Source organism: Pagrus major, chromosome 6 (assembly GCF_040436345.1).
Source record: "Pagrus major chromosome 6, Pma_NU_1.0".
Classification (NCBI taxonomy): Eukaryota; Metazoa; Chordata; class Actinopteri; order Spariformes; family Sparidae; genus Pagrus; species Pagrus major.
In genome coordinates, this window is record NC_133220.1 from 4,068,936 (window position 1) to 4,085,481 (window position 16,546).

At 38.1% G+C, this 16,546-nt stretch overlaps 4 protein-coding genes across 4 annotated transcripts; all 4 read right to left on the bottom strand.

Annotated features, from left to right (window-relative positions):
• Nucleotides 1-22: 22 nt before the first annotated feature.
• LOC140997618 (odorant receptor 131-2-like) lies at nucleotides 23-2,224 on the bottom strand. Its single transcript, XM_073467576.1, has 2 exons — nucleotides 2,069-2,224; nucleotides 23-844 (listed from the first exon to the last, which is right to left on the bottom strand). The coding sequence occupies exons 1-2, from the start codon at nucleotides 2,222-2,224 to the stop codon at nucleotides 23-25; spliced, it is 978 nt and encodes a 325-aa protein (XP_073323677.1).
• Nucleotides 2,225-5,117: 2,893 nt separating this feature from the next.
• LOC140998899 (odorant receptor 131-2-like) lies at nucleotides 5,118-6,079 on the bottom strand. Its single transcript, XM_073469315.1, has 2 exons — nucleotides 5,927-6,079; nucleotides 5,118-5,795 (listed from the first exon to the last, which is right to left on the bottom strand). Exons 1-2 carry the CDS (start codon nucleotides 6,077-6,079, stop codon nucleotides 5,118-5,120), a joined length of 831 nt encoding a protein of 276 aa, XP_073325416.1.
• Nucleotides 6,080-10,017: 3,938 nt separating this feature from the next.
• Nucleotides 10,018-11,060, bottom strand: LOC140997619 (odorant receptor 131-2-like). The gene is made up of 2 exons (XM_073467577.1): nucleotides 10,908-11,060; nucleotides 10,018-10,776 (listed from the first exon to the last, which is right to left on the bottom strand). The coding sequence occupies exons 1-2, from the start codon at nucleotides 11,058-11,060 to the stop codon at nucleotides 10,018-10,020; spliced, it is 912 nt and encodes a 303-aa protein (XP_073323678.1).
• Nucleotides 11,061-14,480: 3,420 nt separating this feature from the next.
• LOC140997620 (odorant receptor 131-2-like) lies at nucleotides 14,481-15,522 on the bottom strand. The gene is made up of 2 exons (XM_073467579.1): nucleotides 15,370-15,522; nucleotides 14,481-15,239 (listed from the first exon to the last, which is right to left on the bottom strand). The coding sequence occupies exons 1-2, from the start codon at nucleotides 15,520-15,522 to the stop codon at nucleotides 14,481-14,483; spliced, it is 912 nt and encodes a 303-aa protein (XP_073323680.1).
• Between the last annotated feature and the right edge of the window lie 1,024 nt (nucleotides 15,523-16,546).

Consider the following 16,546-nt stretch of genomic DNA (forward strand, 5'->3'; position numbering starts at 1 on the left):
ATGTGATTGGAAACTGAGGAACTCAGTGCAGTTTCATAGTAGGCCTCATGTGTGACATGGTGACACTTTCTGGGTGGTTGCTTATGCTCCACTTACAAAGCAGGTACCTTCCTACATGTCTCCTGAAGGTGTTGTCTCGCAGTCCGTACACAATTGGACTAACAAACCGTGGCAGGATCTGGACAATGACATAGCATGTAAAGCGTACAGCCAGGTTCTGATTTGGCAATACGTAGAGCAGACCTTGTTCAAACATGGGTTTCACATAAGTGAGCATACATAACATGATCTGGAAACCGTGGAGGAGAATAGTGTTTCTGGCTTTTGTAATGTTGACAGCCGCTCCCTTGGCAGCAAACAGAATCCTGAAGTAAGTGTAGAAGAGTGTGAACCAGACCAGGGAAAAACAAACATAGTGTGAAGCATCCCTTTTCCTCAGACTGTAAGTGCTTCTGAACACGTAATCTCTGGCACAAAACAATCTAGAGTGAAAAAACTGCAGCGGCTCTGTGGCCAGAAGGATGAAGAGATCTGGGAGGATAGAGAGCACACTCGCAGCCCAGATCAAACCAATCAGGATGTAGGTTTTCTTGACCGTACAGATCTGTCCATGACGGAGGGGCATGCAGATGGCGATGTAACACTCAACTGCCATGCCAGCCACATTGAATGGGGTATTGAGAGTGGTGGTAATGGTAATGATCAGCAGGATGAGGCAGAAGGATACATTGATTTTGTACAGGGCATAGCTGATGATGTGGAGGAGAGTTGTCAGGAGCAGCTGCATCATGTCATTTATCACCAGGTGGACAAACAGAATGTAACGAGGGTTTGAATAAAAGATCTGAAGGAGATAAAATTAGTGTTAGTAGAGTAGTATTAGAATTGTAGATGTAGATGATTGTATTTTGCTGCTTTAATTTTTACACTTTGTTACAGCAAAAGAGCAATAAAGGAAACACTGACTCAAAAGTCAACAGACCTGAGATATTATAAAATATTTAATTTCTTCCAAATCAAATAATTTACCCCAAATAAAGAACATAAATGAAAACTACCCTTTCAGATGTTTTCTTTAAATAATAGTACCTCAGAGCTCATATGATAAGTAAGAAACTCACAAATTTAAAGACATGTTGCACTGAATTTGACTGAAATATGCATGAAAAAACATTAAATCATTAGAAGCAGGGACCCAAATCAGATTAATATTATATTGGTACAGTGGTATATACATAACTTAATACATTTACTACACACTTTATTTATTTATTTATTTATTTATATATACATTTTAGGTACTTGTTTTTTTACACCAGTATTTCTATTTTCTGCTACTTTATACTTTTGCCTCACTATATTTTGGAAGCCTGTGTTATTCATGAATACAAAACGTAATCATCTAATAAATGATAATTTATTAGTTTGGATTAAGATACCCAACAGTAAATAAAAGGTAAAACTAACCCCACCTTTACCAGCTGCAGCATCAGCTTACACATTAATGCATCATTAATTATTAACCAGTAATATAATATTTGTAAATCTGAAATGAGCCTTTCCTTCTTCTTTAGTACTTGATGTTGTGTTTTCACTTTAGTAAGATTTTTAATGCAGGATTTTTACTTGTAACAGTTTTTGTACCCTGTTGTTATATGACTTTAACTTAAAAGATCTGAATAATTTTCCAACCTTAATTATCTAATGATACCAATACATGTGGTTAAGCCTCCGAGTCTCAGTTATTTTTCTATTTTTTGCCAATCATTTGCTTCAGGTTGAAAAAATGATTGTTTCTATTACATCCTGCTCTTATCATAAACATTTACAGGGCATGAAGCATAATTTACTCCTGTCTAGTTTATATAATCTCTTTTTACGGATTTGTTTAAGCTGTGACAACAATGTACACAAATAAAAAAAAGAAGTTTAAAGTTTGTTTAAAGCTGAGAGCTAAAGAGGAAGATTTGAAGACAAAGGAAAAGAGATTTAGGCATGTTTCAACTCCCCTCTTCTGCTGATCCTAATTCCCTTTTTGAGCTTGTACACATATACTGTTATATCACACCTGGTGCTCTCTGAATGTGCGGACCAGAGTACCATTGATGTAGTTGATGGAGATGCAGAGGGCTGTGACGATCACATTCTTGGTCACAGCTGTGATGAACGTGTCTCGCTGATTGCCAGTTACAGTTGAGGTTCCATTGACTGATGAAAAATTCATGTCTAAATTGGCTGTCTGAAATAAGCACAGATCATTTTCTAGATTATACTGTTATCCAAAGTGTCAAGTGTTTAAATAGAATATATGAATGTAAAAGATTTTAAAAAATGAAAACTCTCTCACAAATGTGCCATGAAATTAATAGTTCTTTCTAAATGTAATATTTCTTTAAAACACAATTCACATTTGTCTTTGTGTTTGAGTATGTTTTAGCTGCGTCCCAAGCTCTTCAACTTATTCTGAATCTTCATAAGCTATTTCAGAGCAGATGGTACAGCTCGACCCAGTGTTGGCTTTGTCTGAGGTGATAATTGAGCATAACCCCCTCAGAGGAACCACTTTTGTCCCAGAATACTACAGAAAATACTCACTACACTCACTCTATTTGTACCCAGAGTGACAGAAACAGCAATTCAGCAATAAATCACGGAAACAAAACAATAATAGATAAAAGAAATTACGTACAGTAATATAAGACAATGATAAACACTAACAATAATCTGCAGTTCATACAGTATCAGTCCAATGCAATAAAAGCAGTAAGCATGACTGTACTTACCCAGCAGCACGTCACATAAGACCAGTCGGTTGTGGTTGTTGTAGAGTTTATATATGATGACTGAAGACATTTGGGATTATGTTGGCACATATTGTGTGTGTGTTCATGCTGTTGTGTATGTTTTTTAAGGATTAGTTTCAGATTTTTGGATGTACAGTTATTTACTTTATTTTAGTGTTCGTCACATTAGTGGAATTTCTAACTTCGATATAATACCTGGACAAATAATATTTGACACCATGTTTCATACCACAGAGAAACATTGACACAAAATGTTAGAATTTTAAACTGTAGATGTAACTTGGTCTGTGGACTTTGTGTTAAGAACAACAAAATCTAAGTTAACTGACATCTGGAGGAGGTTGGGCTAGGCCGGCAATGCAGCGGTGCACGTGTCAACTTGCTGTTGGAGAGGAGAGCAGAAAAAAGCTGCTGTAATGGAGTATCGATACTGCAAAAAATGAGTATGAAAACCCCCTCTAATATTCAGAAAGGATATGTATCGAAAAATTTGTATTTTTGACAACACTTCTTTCTTGAAAAGCAAAAGCACCTATTTGGGAATTGGTTACCTTTGTGAAAAGTTGGAGGTGAGCAGCATGTCTCCTGGAGCTCTTCATCAAACAGCTCCTTCTTGTTCCATCACTCCCACAAACTGTAAAAACCTGCTCCGACATTTAAAACTGATTCACTGTCAAAACATGCCTAAAATGACCATTGTTTTGCTCTGTCTCAATTTCAATAGACACTAGCTTTGCTAAACTTACATTACAAAGCATTTACTGCAATGGCCGTTTCAAAATGAAAGTTACCTCGTGTGTCACCAGCTAAATGCTTTTAATGTGAAGTTGCAGCCGTAGGAAATGTTCGGTGTGCATTTGCAGGACAATAACGCAGCGCTCTACAGGTAGTGAGCGTGTTTTACTTGTGAAAAGCTACCTACGCAACCCTGGTTGGCTAGTAATCCCAGGACCTGCTGATTTTTTTTTGTCCGCCCGCTCACGCCTGCAGCAAAGTTAAAACCGTTAAAACTGCATCAAGGTTCCACAGGACCCGGGGGCTCTAGCACATTGTCCTGCAGAAGCATTTTGTGATTTCTCACACTTGTCTCATTTTACATCACTATTGTTAATGTTTGTTTAGGTATAGGCTGCGAAACAACTTAGTTAAAGTGATAGTTTGGGTCTTTTGATGTGGGGTTGAATGAGGTACGTCTGCCCCTGTGTGGAGAAGCAGCACGTAGCACTGACAGGGAAGAGCAGAGCATTGCACTGCTGAACGTCATTGACAGCAAGATTTATTTTAGCTACCTAAAAGAAGGCACAGCTAAAATTATGTATATCCGTTTAAGTGTATGCTATATTTGAAACATTTTTGGCTCTTTACATTGCCGTCAGACAGCCCTTTCCATAGGAACTACATTCCCTCAACTGTACAACGTCTGTATTCCTCAGATTCCTCAGCCGCAGATCAGCTGTTTGGGCTTGACTTTCAGCATCTGTCTGACGGCAATGAAAAAGCACCTAAAAAAAATTCAAAAAATAGCATCCACCTGACATTCACCTGACTGACTGTAGGAAACAGGAAACTGTGTTCTCCTGTGTTAAAGACCAATATTTTGTTTGTGTCTCTATGAAATCGTCCTCCTCCTTTGCACCTGATGGACAAGAGCTATAGTTACTTATTTTTTACAAAATATGAATGAAATGTGTCTTTAAAGCATCATTTTATTTGATCTATGCCAGTGTTTACATAATTAAATAAACTACATTTTTTGTTGAAAAAGCTCTCTTAGGGCCCATGTCCACATAATGCTGTTTTCTGAGTGCCAGCGTCTTTTGTTCAATTTTTCGCCCAGAGAAAAGGCACAGCGCCCAGCGTCCTAAATCTCTCAACCTTTTCTTTTTCCTGGCCTAGGCGACAATATTCACCATATTTTTCTCTCCTGTCGATCATGTCATGCAACCACATGACAATGATCTGAAAAGAATGCTATGTGGACACGGCCCTTGAAGCTTTTTATTGTCTTTTATACTAGTTAGTGGGTTCTCACCTTTATGAAAATAACACATAATAAAGAATCTTTTCTCTTTTCCTCAATTGTTTTCACTGCTAATGATTAATTAGGGCATTTACAGTAGAAATGTATCATGACAATTTCTTTTTGTGTTTGAAACATTATTGGGATGTGAACAACACCAAATAACTCATTGCTCATGTTAGAGAAGTCAGTTTGAAATGTGATATTCACATCTATAAGCATATAAGTCTGTATTGTTGCAGGAACTTTCTGAATGTCTTGTCTCGTAGCCCATAAATTACTGGACTGATGAGTCAAGGCAGGACATGAATAAGTACTGAGACAGTAAAGCGAATGGCCAGTATCCCTCTTGGGAACAAGTTTGTCAGACCTTCTATCGTAAGATCATGAACGTAGGTGAGCATACATAATATCAACTGGAAGCCATGGAGGAGGACAGTGTTCCTTGCTTTCTTTGCGTCTGCAGCAGCTGCCTTTGCAGCAAAAAGGATCCTGAAGTATGTATAGAAAAGAGTTATCCAAACAATGACCATTAACACTATGTTGGAAATATTGCTCTTCTCTGCGAGACTGGGGTTTCTGAAAACATTTTTCGAAAGACAAAAAACTCTCGAGTGTAGGAATTCCAGGGATTCTGTTGCCAGTGTGAAAAATAAATCTGTTAAGATTGACATTGTACCTATAACCCACGTCAGGCCGATCACAACATACGCTTTCTTGACTGTACAGATCTGGGTGTGGCGTAGAGGGAAGCATATGGCGATGTAACACTCTACTGCCATAACAGCTAGTGTTACAGGATTGTTTAGAGTTGCAGGTATACTAATCATCAGCAAAAATATACAGAAGGAGACATTAAGAGTGAACACAATGTAACTCAGGACTTGAATAAGGGTGAACAAGGTCAGCAGGATAATATCATTGATTACCAGATGGATGTACAGGATGTATCGAGGGTTCATATTGAAAACCTGCAGGCCAAACAGAATTGATTAGGATATAAAAGGAAAAGAAGAGAAACAGTGCAACTGAGTATATGAGAATACAGTATATGACATGTTGCTCATTCCTAAAATGATGAGGTAAATGTATTGATTCAGACCTGATGTTTCCTGAATGTGTGTACCAGGACACCATTGACAAAGCTGATGGAGATGCAGAGAACCACAGTAATCACATTCTTGATTATAGCTATGTTTAAGCTGTCCCGATAGACAACTGCTGTGACATTCCTGTCAGTATTTGAAAGGCTCATGAGTCAACTGGCAGGGTCCTTCAAACCTTCAGACCAGAGACAGCTGTTGGTTAAGTCATTAGAATATGTTAATAGAACAGCATTGATCAGCAGGTCAGGTACTTTGCCAGAAAACAAAGCAAAAATAGCACAAAAAACAGAAGCATGTCTCATAAATACAAATCATTTGACAAGTGTTGTAAAGTGCATTGTATTTTCACTGATACTTACACAAGAATCTGCCACAAATCAATTACACTTTCAAAGATGTGATGACAAATAATTTCTAATCAGATTCTTTTCATCAATGCACTCAAAATCTCTTCACAGGAGACACTTTGACATGTCAAAGTAAGAAAATCAGCTGTAAATAACAAAATAAATGATGGCTGACTGCAATTAAGCTGCTTCAGTGTCAGGATCCTGGTATTGTACATGCTGGCTCATTGCCATAACTTAATGGGACACATGAATAAAACAAAGCCATCATTAAAATCATTACTAACACCTTTTTTGGTTTTCTTCTCGGTAAAGAAAAACAACCTTTTGTGAGTAAGACATTATATTATTTAAGTCATCCAGTCAGTCATCCCAGTGAGCCAGCATGAACAAGACCAGCGCCATGAAATGAGGCAGTGAAAGGTTCAAACCACATTAATAAGAGACTTTATAAGTTATTTTGTATATCCTTCAATATTCAGAGAATCAATGAAAACATCTACTGTACAAGATGAGCCACAAACACAATGAGAGTAAAATAGAAATGTCTACAATTCTGTATTTAGTCTTGTAATACACAAAGAATAACACAGAATATGTTCTCACCTTGACAATAGTGATATATGTGAATGATACATACAATAAGTGAGATGTCTGGTGAATTACTTAATATATAGCAGTTGAAGACAAATGTCTTGGGATCAAGAACAGTCACGGCCCTGTGTGTTTGTGAGTAGGTGTTAGTTGGTGTGCATCAGGGAAGGCCTGAAACAAATTAAGCAGATTGTGCAGTGTGCTTCATAAGTTTAGGTTTTCACAATTACATTTGCAATAGTTTTTTTGCTGGTATATATTAATATCATATATTTAACCTTCATTTTACCTAAAATCTCAATATATAATGCGTATATATATATTTAGATATATACTGTATATATATATATTTGTACACACACACACACACACGCGCACACACACACACACACACACACACACACACACAAACTTATATATATATATAAATATATATGTATATATATGTGTATGTGTATATATATATATATATATATATATATATATCAGTGTGTGTGTGTGTGTATGTGTGTGTTTGTATGTGTGTATGTGTGTATATATATATACTATGTACACCGATCAGGCATAACATTATGACCACCTGCCTAATATTATGAAGGTTCCCCTTGTGCAGCCAAAACAGCTCTGACCTGTCAAGACATGGACTTCAGACCTCTGAGGGTGTCCTGTGGTGTCTGGCACCAGGGCGTTTTATAGTGGATCCTCTGGGTCCTGTGTATTGGGGGGTGGTGCCTCCATGGATCAGACCTGCTCCAACACGTCTTACAGATGCTCGATCAGATTGGGATCTGGGGAATTTGGAGGCCCTGTCAACACCTTGGGCCCTTTATTATGTTCCTTGAGCTGTTCCTGAGTAGTGTTTGCGGTGTGTCAGGGCACATTGTCCTGCTGGGGGGCCACTGCCATCGGGTAGTGTTGTTGTGATGAGGGGGTGTACTTGGTCCACAACAGTGTTTGGATGGGTGGTGTGTGTCAAGTGGCATTCACATGAATGCCAGCACCCAAGGTTTCCCCGCAGAACATCACATTGTGATGAGATGATCAATGTTATTCACGTTACCTGTCACTGGTTTTAATGTTGTGGCTGATCAGTGTATATATGTGTGTGTATATATGTAGTGGGTCGGGCCTCTACGTCATGAGCAGTTTATGGGCACAGGCTTGATTTTCAAACCCGTGCTGACCACTATTTGGGACTACGTTCCTTTAACTGTACAACGTCCGTTTTCCTCAGATTCCTCAGCCGCAGATCAGCTGTTTGGGCTGGACTTTCAGCATCTGTCTGATGACAATGAAAAAGCACTTAAAATATTCCAAAAATAGCGTCCACCTTAAAATGGACACTGATGTTGACTGACTGTAGGAAACAGGAAACTGTGGTCTCCTGTGTTAAAGACCGCCATTTTGTTTGTGTCTCTATAAAATCGTCCTTCTTCTTTGCATCAGATGGACAAGAGCTATAGTTACTTTGGCTCTGAGAAGCCTTAGTCAGTTGGACAGAAACGTAGATCGTTTTGGGGCATTTGTCTGTCTGTCTAATTAAGCATGAATGAGCAGAAAGAAATGCAGCACACGCTCCAAGTCCCAGACAACCTGCCTTTTACCTGGAGGTATGCATGGGGATCAGGTGCTCCAGTAGCTGGACTAACAGCTGCCTCAGTTCTTCAACACAATGCAAATAAAAAGAATGGAAGGGTTCATGTTACACAATAATTTAGTTACCACAAAAGCAATAGCAGAGAATTCAAGCAGGGATCATTTGCACATGAGTAAACATGGATGGTAGATTTCCTAGCTGTTTGACTTTTTGAATTTGCCTTGTGGCTCTACAATGGCTTATCAAACTTGTGAGGCATGCATAGCTAGTCAGTCCAACAAAACGTGTCGCCACAACACCTCTGTTGTTTGATTCACCTGCCTCCTCGTCAATGTTGCTAACACTATCTAGTAAGCTTTAATGTTACTAGTGCTAAATAACTAACATTTGGGCAGCACAGTATACCGGGGACGTACTGTAGAACTCAGCCATTTTAACGTTTCTTTTCCCCCACATATTAGCAACTACCAAGACTCTTGATCATTGATGAAACACACATACCACGTGATACTAATGAGGTTATACTGTTATAACTGTCCCAAAGACACTGCAGTTCAAGGCTGGATCATAAAGCTACTGGAAGGGATATGATTGCACCTGAGGCCTTGTTGGGATGGAACAATAGTTTCTTGGCAAAGAGGAAGTATCTTAACACTCACATTTCTGGAGATATTATATTATATTATCAGGGAAGGTACAACACCAAAAAAGAAACAAAAAAAACAGAAATGCTCCGATCTATTAGGTTGTAAACACTGCTACTGTACATTGAGGTTAACATAAGTAAGCAGTTAGTCTATAACGTAACATTTACTTCACATTGGGTGTATAAGATAAAACAGCCTATTTTGATTACCATATTTAACGTTCTTCCCAAAAGCCCCTTTCTTTGGGATCTTGCCAGAGCAGCTGACTCTTTGTACCACTTTAGACGGACAGTGCAGGTAAAGATTGATAGTCCGTTTGATTGTAGTGTGTATACATCAGTTTCTTTATTGATTATGTAATAGATTGGAATATGGTTATAATGGGATTATACGCAGGCTTGGCTGAACTCATATTTCTGATTGGTATAAGAGTGAGCTTTAATTTTCAGTAAAGGGACACCTTTGGTCTATTCAAACTCAAATGCCTTAATGTTACACTACCAAAAAAAAAAAATGAGGAAAAGAACAGGAAGTGATTTGTCAACATTAAAATGTTACCAGAATGACCTTTAAGTGCAGGAGAACACCTGTGAATCGTGTGTGCGTGCAGGGAAAGGATACTATTTAGGAACTATTTAGAAAGGATCTGGTGGCGTCACACAGGCCCTTGAAGCTTTTGATTGTCTTTTATACTAGTTAGTGGTTTCTCACATTTATGAAAATAACACATGATAAAGAATCGTTGTCAATTTTTTCTTTTACTGCTAATGATTAATTTGTGCATTCAGAGTAGAAATGCATCAAGACAATTTCTTTTTGTGTTTGGAACATTATTATGATGTGAACAACACTAAATTACTCATTGTTCATGTTAGAGAAGGCAGTTTGAAACTTCATATGGTCTATAAGCATATAAGTCTGTATCGTTGCAAGTACTTTCTGAATGTCTTGTCTCGTAGCCCATAAATTACTGGACTGATGAGTCGAGGCAGGACATGAATAAGTATGGAGACAGTAAAGCGAATGGCCAGTATCCCTCTTGGGAACAAGTATGTCAGACCTTCTATCGTAAGACCATAAACGTAGGTGAGCATACATAATATCAGCTGGAAGCCATGGAGGAGGACAGTGTTCCTTGCTTTCTTTGCATCTGCAGCAGCTGCCTTTGCAGCAAAAAGGATCCTGAAGTATGTATAGAAAAGAGTTATCCAAACAATGACCATTAACACTATGTTGGAAATATTGCTCTTCTCTGCGAGACTGGGGTGTCTGAAAACATTTTTCGAAAGACAAAAAACTCTCGAGTGTAGGAATTCCAGGGATTCTGTTGCCAGTGTGAAAAATAAATCTGTTAAGATTGACATTGTACCTATAACCCACGTCAGGCCGATCACAACATACGCTTTCTTAACTGTACAGATCTGGGTGTGGCGTAGAGGGAAGCATATGGCGATGTAACACTCTACTGCCATAACAGCTAGTGTTACAGGATTGTTTAGAGTTGCAGGTATACTAATCATCAGCAAAAATATACAGAAGGAGACATTAAGAGTGAACACGATGTAACTCAGGACTTGAATAAGGGTGAACAAGGTCAGCAGGATAATATCATTGATTACCAGATGGATGTACAGGATGTATCGAGGGTTCATATTGAAAACCTGCAGGCCAAACAGAATTGATTAGGATATAAGAGGAAAAGAAGAGAAACAGTGCGACTGAGTATATGAGAATACAGTATATGACATGTTGCTTATTCCTAAAATGATGAGATAAATGTATTGATTCAGACCTGATGTTTCCTGAATGTGTGTACCAGGACACCATTGACGAAGCTGATGGAGATGCAGAGAACCACAGTAATCACATTCTTGATTATAGCTATGTTTAAGCTGTCCCGATAGACAACTGCTGTGACATTCCTGTCAGTATTTGAAAGGCTCATGAGTCAACTGGCAGGGTCCTTCAAACCTTCAGACCAGAGACAGCTGTTGGTTAAGTCATTAGAATATGTTAATAGAACAGCATTGATCAGCAGGTCAGGTACTTTGCCAGAAAACAAAGCAAAAATAGCACAAAAAACAGAAGCATGTCTCATAAATACAAATCATTTGACAAGTGTTGTAAAGTGCGTTGTATTTTCACTGATACTTACGCAAGAATCTGCCACAAATCAATAACACTTTCAAAGATGTGATGACAAATAATTTCTAATCAAATTCTTTTCATCAATGCACTCAAAATCTCTTCACAGGAGACACTTTGACATGTCACAGTAAGAAAATCAGCTGTAAATAACAAAATAAATGATGGCTGACTGCAATTAAGCTGCTTCAGTGTCAGGATCCTGGTATTGTACATGCTGGCTCATTGCCATAACTTAATGGGACACATGAATAAAACAAAGCCATCATTAAAATCATTACTAACACCTTTTTTGGTTTTCTTCTAAGTAAAGAAAAACAACCTTTTGTGAGTAAGACATTATATTATTTAAGTCATCCAGTTTGTCATCCCAGTGAGCCAGCATGCACACGACCAGCACCATGAAATGAGACAGTGAAAGGTTCAAACCACGTTAATAAGGAACTTTTCTATCAGTTATTTTGTATATCCTTCAATTTTCAGAGAATCAGTGTAAACATCTACTTTACAAGATGAGCCACAAACACAATGAGAGTAAAATAGAAACGTCTACAATTCTGTATTTTGTCTTGTAATACACAAAGAATAACACAGAATATGTTCTCACCTTGACAATAGTGGTATATGTGAATGATACATACAATAAGTGAGATGTCTGGTGAATTACTTAATATATAGCAGTCGAAGACAAATGTCTTGGGATCAAGAACAGTCACGGCCCTGTGTGTTTGTGAGTAGGTGTCAATTGGTGTGCATCAGGGAAGGCCTGAAACAAATTAGGCAGATTGTGCAGTGTGCTTCATAAGTTCAGTTTTTCAAAATTCAAAATTCAAAATGTATGTATGTATGTATGTATATATATATATATATATATATATATATATATATATATGTATATGTGTGTGTGTGTGTGTGTGGATATATATTTGTAAACACACACACACATATGTATACACTCAGATATATATACCCACACACACACACACACACACACACACACACACATTTATATATATATATATATATCTGTGTGTGTGTGTGTGTGTATATGTGTATATATATATATATATATGTGTATATATATATATATATATATATATATGTGTGTGTGTGTGTATATAGTATGTGTGTGTATATATGTAGCGGGTCGGGCCTCTATGTCATGAGCAGTTCATGGGCACAGGCTTAATTTTCAAACCCTTGCTGACCACTATTTGGGACTACGTTCCTTCAATCGTACAACTTCCGTATTCTTCAGATTCCCCAGCCGCAGATCAGCTGTTTGGGCTGGACTTTCAGCATCTGTCTGACAGCAATGAAAAAGCACCAAAAATATTCCAAAAATAGCGCCCACCTTAAAACCGAAACTGATGACTGACTGTAGGAAACAGGAAACTTGTTTTCCTGTGTTAAAGACCGCTATTTTGTTTGTGTCTCTATAAAATTGTCCTTCTCCTTTACATCAGATGGACAACAGCTATAGTTACTTTGGCTCTGAGAAGCCTTAGTCAGTTGGACAGAAATGTAGATCATTTTGGGGCATTTGTCTGTCTGTCTAATTAGGCATGAATGAGCAGAAAGAAATGCAGCACACGCTCCAAGTCCCAGACAACCTGCCTTTTACCTGGAGGTATGCATGGGGATCAGGTGCTCCAGTAGCTGGACTAACAGCTGCCTCAGTTCTTCAACACAATGCAAATAAAAAGAATGGAAGGGTTCATGTTACACAATAATTTAGTTACCACAAAAGCAATAGCAGAGAATTCAAGCAGGGATCATTTGCTCATGAGTAAACATGGATGGTAGATTTCCTAGCTGTTTGACTTTTTGAATTGCCTTGTGGCTCTACAATGGTTCATCAAACTGCAAATGAATTGCGAAAGTCGTTGCCTGTGTGTTTCTGGGATTTTTTACTTGCAGTCCAATCTTGTTTAATCCTATTTGAATGTATGGTTTTACATATTCTGATAGAAAGCCATTACTTGTTACTGTTGTGATATTAAAAGAATCTGTAAAATCACATTTTTAAACGCATTGCTAATGCCAATGAACTGAACACATCAATCTGGTCTGACCTTTGTTTTTTCTTCTATTAAATAGTTATTTTAAAATAATACAAAATTAAGGGTGTCACGATTTCGATTTTAAATTGAAGTCGATCAAAATTAATTCACAATCTCGAACTTCGAATTAAAAAATGGATCGTCGATGCTGCCACGCCCCCACGTCACGTCCGGTCGGCTTGCCAAGGGGAAAAACACACGTGTTGAAGTGCTGCGACTCAGCCTCCTCTAACTTAGCTGGTAGCTAAGCCAGTAGTTATTAGCTACAGCCAGTCAAACGATAGCATGGTGTTACACCATTCCTGTTTGGCTACCGTGGTCGGGAAGCACCGTGGAGATGATTTCCTCCAGGGCCGAAGTTTCTGTTTACCTTCGGGGTGAACTCGCTTTCACGTGTTGAGCTGGTGGGGAAATAACACCAGGGAGCTTTGCTGTATCTTGAGGAGCCGTCGCCTTTATTCAGCCAAACTGCAGCCTATATTGTTCACTTTATTGCTGTCGCTGCTGCTGCTGCTCCTTTCGCTTCTCCTTCCTCTCCCATTCATTCACTGTCCGCACGTACGCACGCTCCCTCTCTCGCTCGCCCACTCACACCTGAGGCACCTTGTGTCCAACCTTTGGAAATAGTTTGTTAAGACACGTAATTGTTCAGAGAAGACTGTGGACATGGCTGTTTAATTTTTTTGTTTGTTTCGTTGTGAACTTGAATGTCATCTTCTGTGAAGAAGACTGCAGTTACAAAAGAGAAACTAGATGGCAGATTATTTTGTTTAAGTTTCCAGTTGACTGAAGATATAAGTTATTGTTACATTATGTTGTTAATAAATGTTTTAAATTTGACAATGTAGTGCGGTACATTGCGAACAAAGGTCAGATATTTTATTGCATAAAAGTCTAGTCTAAAGATGGCATAGCAACCTGTGCTTTAAAAAAAATAAATGTAAAAATAGAGAATCGAATCGAACCGTGACCTTAGAATCGAAAATTGAATCGAATCGAGGATTTGGAGAATTGTGACACCCCTATACAAAATATGAATGCAATGTGTTTTAAAGCATCACTTTATTTGATCTTAGCAAACCTTTCACGGAAATTAAATAAACTAAATAACTCATTGTTCATGTTAGAGAAGTCAGTTTGAAACGTGATATTCACATCTATAAGCATATAAGTCTGTATTGTTGCAAGTACTTTCTGAATGTCTTGTCTCGTAGCCCATAAATTACTGGACTGATGAGTCGAGGCAGGACATGAATAAGTATTGAGACAGTAAAGCGAATGTCCAGTATCCCTCTTAGGAATAAGTATGTCAGACCTTCTATCATAAGATCATGAATGTAGCTGAGCATACATAATATCAGCTGGAAGCCATGGAGGAGGACAGTGTTCCTTGCTTTCTTTGCATCTGCAGCAGCTGCCTTTGCGGCAAAAAGGATCCTGAAGTATGTATAGAAAAGAGTTATCCAAACAATGACTATTAACACTATGTTGGAAATATTGCTCTTCTCTGCGAGACTGGGGTTTCTGAAAACATTTCTTGGAAGACAAAAAACTCTCGAGTGTAGGAATTCCAGGGATTCTGTTGCCAGTGTGAAAAATATATCTGTTAGGACTGACATTGTACCTATAACCCACGTCAGGCCGATCACAACATACGCTTTTTTGACTGTACAGATCTGGGTGTGGCGTAGAGGGAAGCATATGGCGATGTAACACTCTACTGCCATAACAGCTAGTGTTACAGGATTATTCAGACTCGCAAGTATAACAATCATCAGCAAAAATATACAGAAGGAGACATTTAGAGTGAACACGATGTAACTCAGGACTTGAATAAGGGTGAACAAGGTCAGCAGGATAATATCATTGATTACCAGATGGATGTACAGGATGTATCGAGGGTTCATATTGAAAACCTGCAGGCCAAACAGAATTGATTAGGATATAAGAGGAAAACAAGAGAAACAGTGCGACTGAGTATATGAGAATACAGTATATGACATGTTGCTTATTCCTAAAATGATGAGATAATGTATTGATTCAGACCTGATGTTTCCTGAATGTGTGTACCAGGACACCATTGACAAAGCTGATGGAGATGCAGAGAACCACAGTAATCACATTCTTGATTATAGCTATGTTTAAGCTGTCCCGATAGACAACTGCTGTGACATTCCTGTCAGCATTTGAAAGGCTCATGAGTCAACTGGCAGGGTCCTTCAAACCTTCAGACCAGAGACAGCTGTTGGTTAAGTCATTAGAATATGTTAATAGAACAGCATTGATCAGCAGGTCAGGTACTTTGCCAGAAAACAAAGCAAAAATAGCACAAAAAACAGAAGCATGTCTCATAAATACAAAGAATGTGACAAGTGTTGTAAAGCGCATTGTAATTCAGTGATACTTACACAAGAATCTGCCACAAATCAATTACACTTTCAAAGATGTGATGACAAATAATTTCTAATCAGATTCTTTTCATCAATGCACTCAAAATCTCTTCACAGGAGACACTTTGACATGTCACAGTAAGAAAATCAGCTGTAAATAACAAAATAAATGATGGCTGACTGCAATTAAGCTGCTTCAGTGTCAGGATCCTGGTATTGTACATGCTGGCTCATTGCCATAACTTAATGGGACACATGAATAAAACAAAGCCATCATTAAAATCATTACTAACACCTTTTTTGGTTTTCTTCTAAGTAAAGAAAAACAACCTTTTGTGAGTAAGACATTATATTATTTAAGTCATCCAGTCAGTCATCCCAGTGAGCCAGCATGAACAAGACCAGCGCCATGAAATGAGGCAGTGAAAGGTTCAAACCACATTAATAAGAGACTTTATAAGTTATTTTGCATATCCTTCAATATTCAGAGAATCAGTGTGAACATCTACTGTACAAGATTAGCCACAAACACAATAAGGGTAAAATAGAAACGTCTACAATTCTGTATTTTGTCTTGTAAAACACAAAGAATAACACAGAATATGTTCTCACCTTGACAATAGTGATATATGTGAATGATACATACAATAAGTGAGATGTCTGGTGAATTACTTAATATATAGCAGTTGAAGACAAATGTCTTGGGATCAAGAACAGTCACGGCCCTGTGTGTTTGTGAGTAGGTGTCAGTTGGTGTGCATCAGGGAAGGCCTGAAACAAATTAGGCAGATTGTGCAGTGTGCTTCATAAGTTCAGTTTTTCAAAATTACATT

Coding starts and splice junctions, on each gene's coding strand:
- LOC140997618 (XM_073467576.1), bottom strand. CDS start 2,224: ATGAATTTTTCATCAGTCAATGGAACCTCAACTGTAACTGGCAATCAG. Junction 845..2,068: donor GCACATTCAGAGAGCACCAG/GTGTGATATAAC, acceptor TATCTCCTTCAG/ATCTTTTATTCAAACCCTCG.
- LOC140998899 (XM_073469315.1), bottom strand. CDS start 6,079: ATGAGCCTTTCAAATACTGACAGGAATGTCACAGCAGTTGTCTATCGG. Junction 5,796..5,926: donor ACACATTCAGGAAACATCAG/GTCTGAATCAAT, acceptor TTTGGCCTGCAG/GTTTTCAATATGAACCCTCG.
- LOC140997619 (XM_073467577.1), bottom strand. CDS start 11,060: ATGAGCCTTTCAAATACTGACAGGAATGTCACAGCAGTTGTCTATCGG. Junction 10,777..10,907: donor ACACATTCAGGAAACATCAG/GTCTGAATCAAT, acceptor TTTGGCCTGCAG/GTTTTCAATATGAACCCTCG.
- LOC140997620 (XM_073467579.1), bottom strand. CDS start 15,522: ATGAGCCTTTCAAATGCTGACAGGAATGTCACAGCAGTTGTCTATCGG. Junction 15,240..15,369: donor ACACATTCAGGAAACATCAG/GTCTGAATCAAT, acceptor TTTGGCCTGCAG/GTTTTCAATATGAACCCTCG.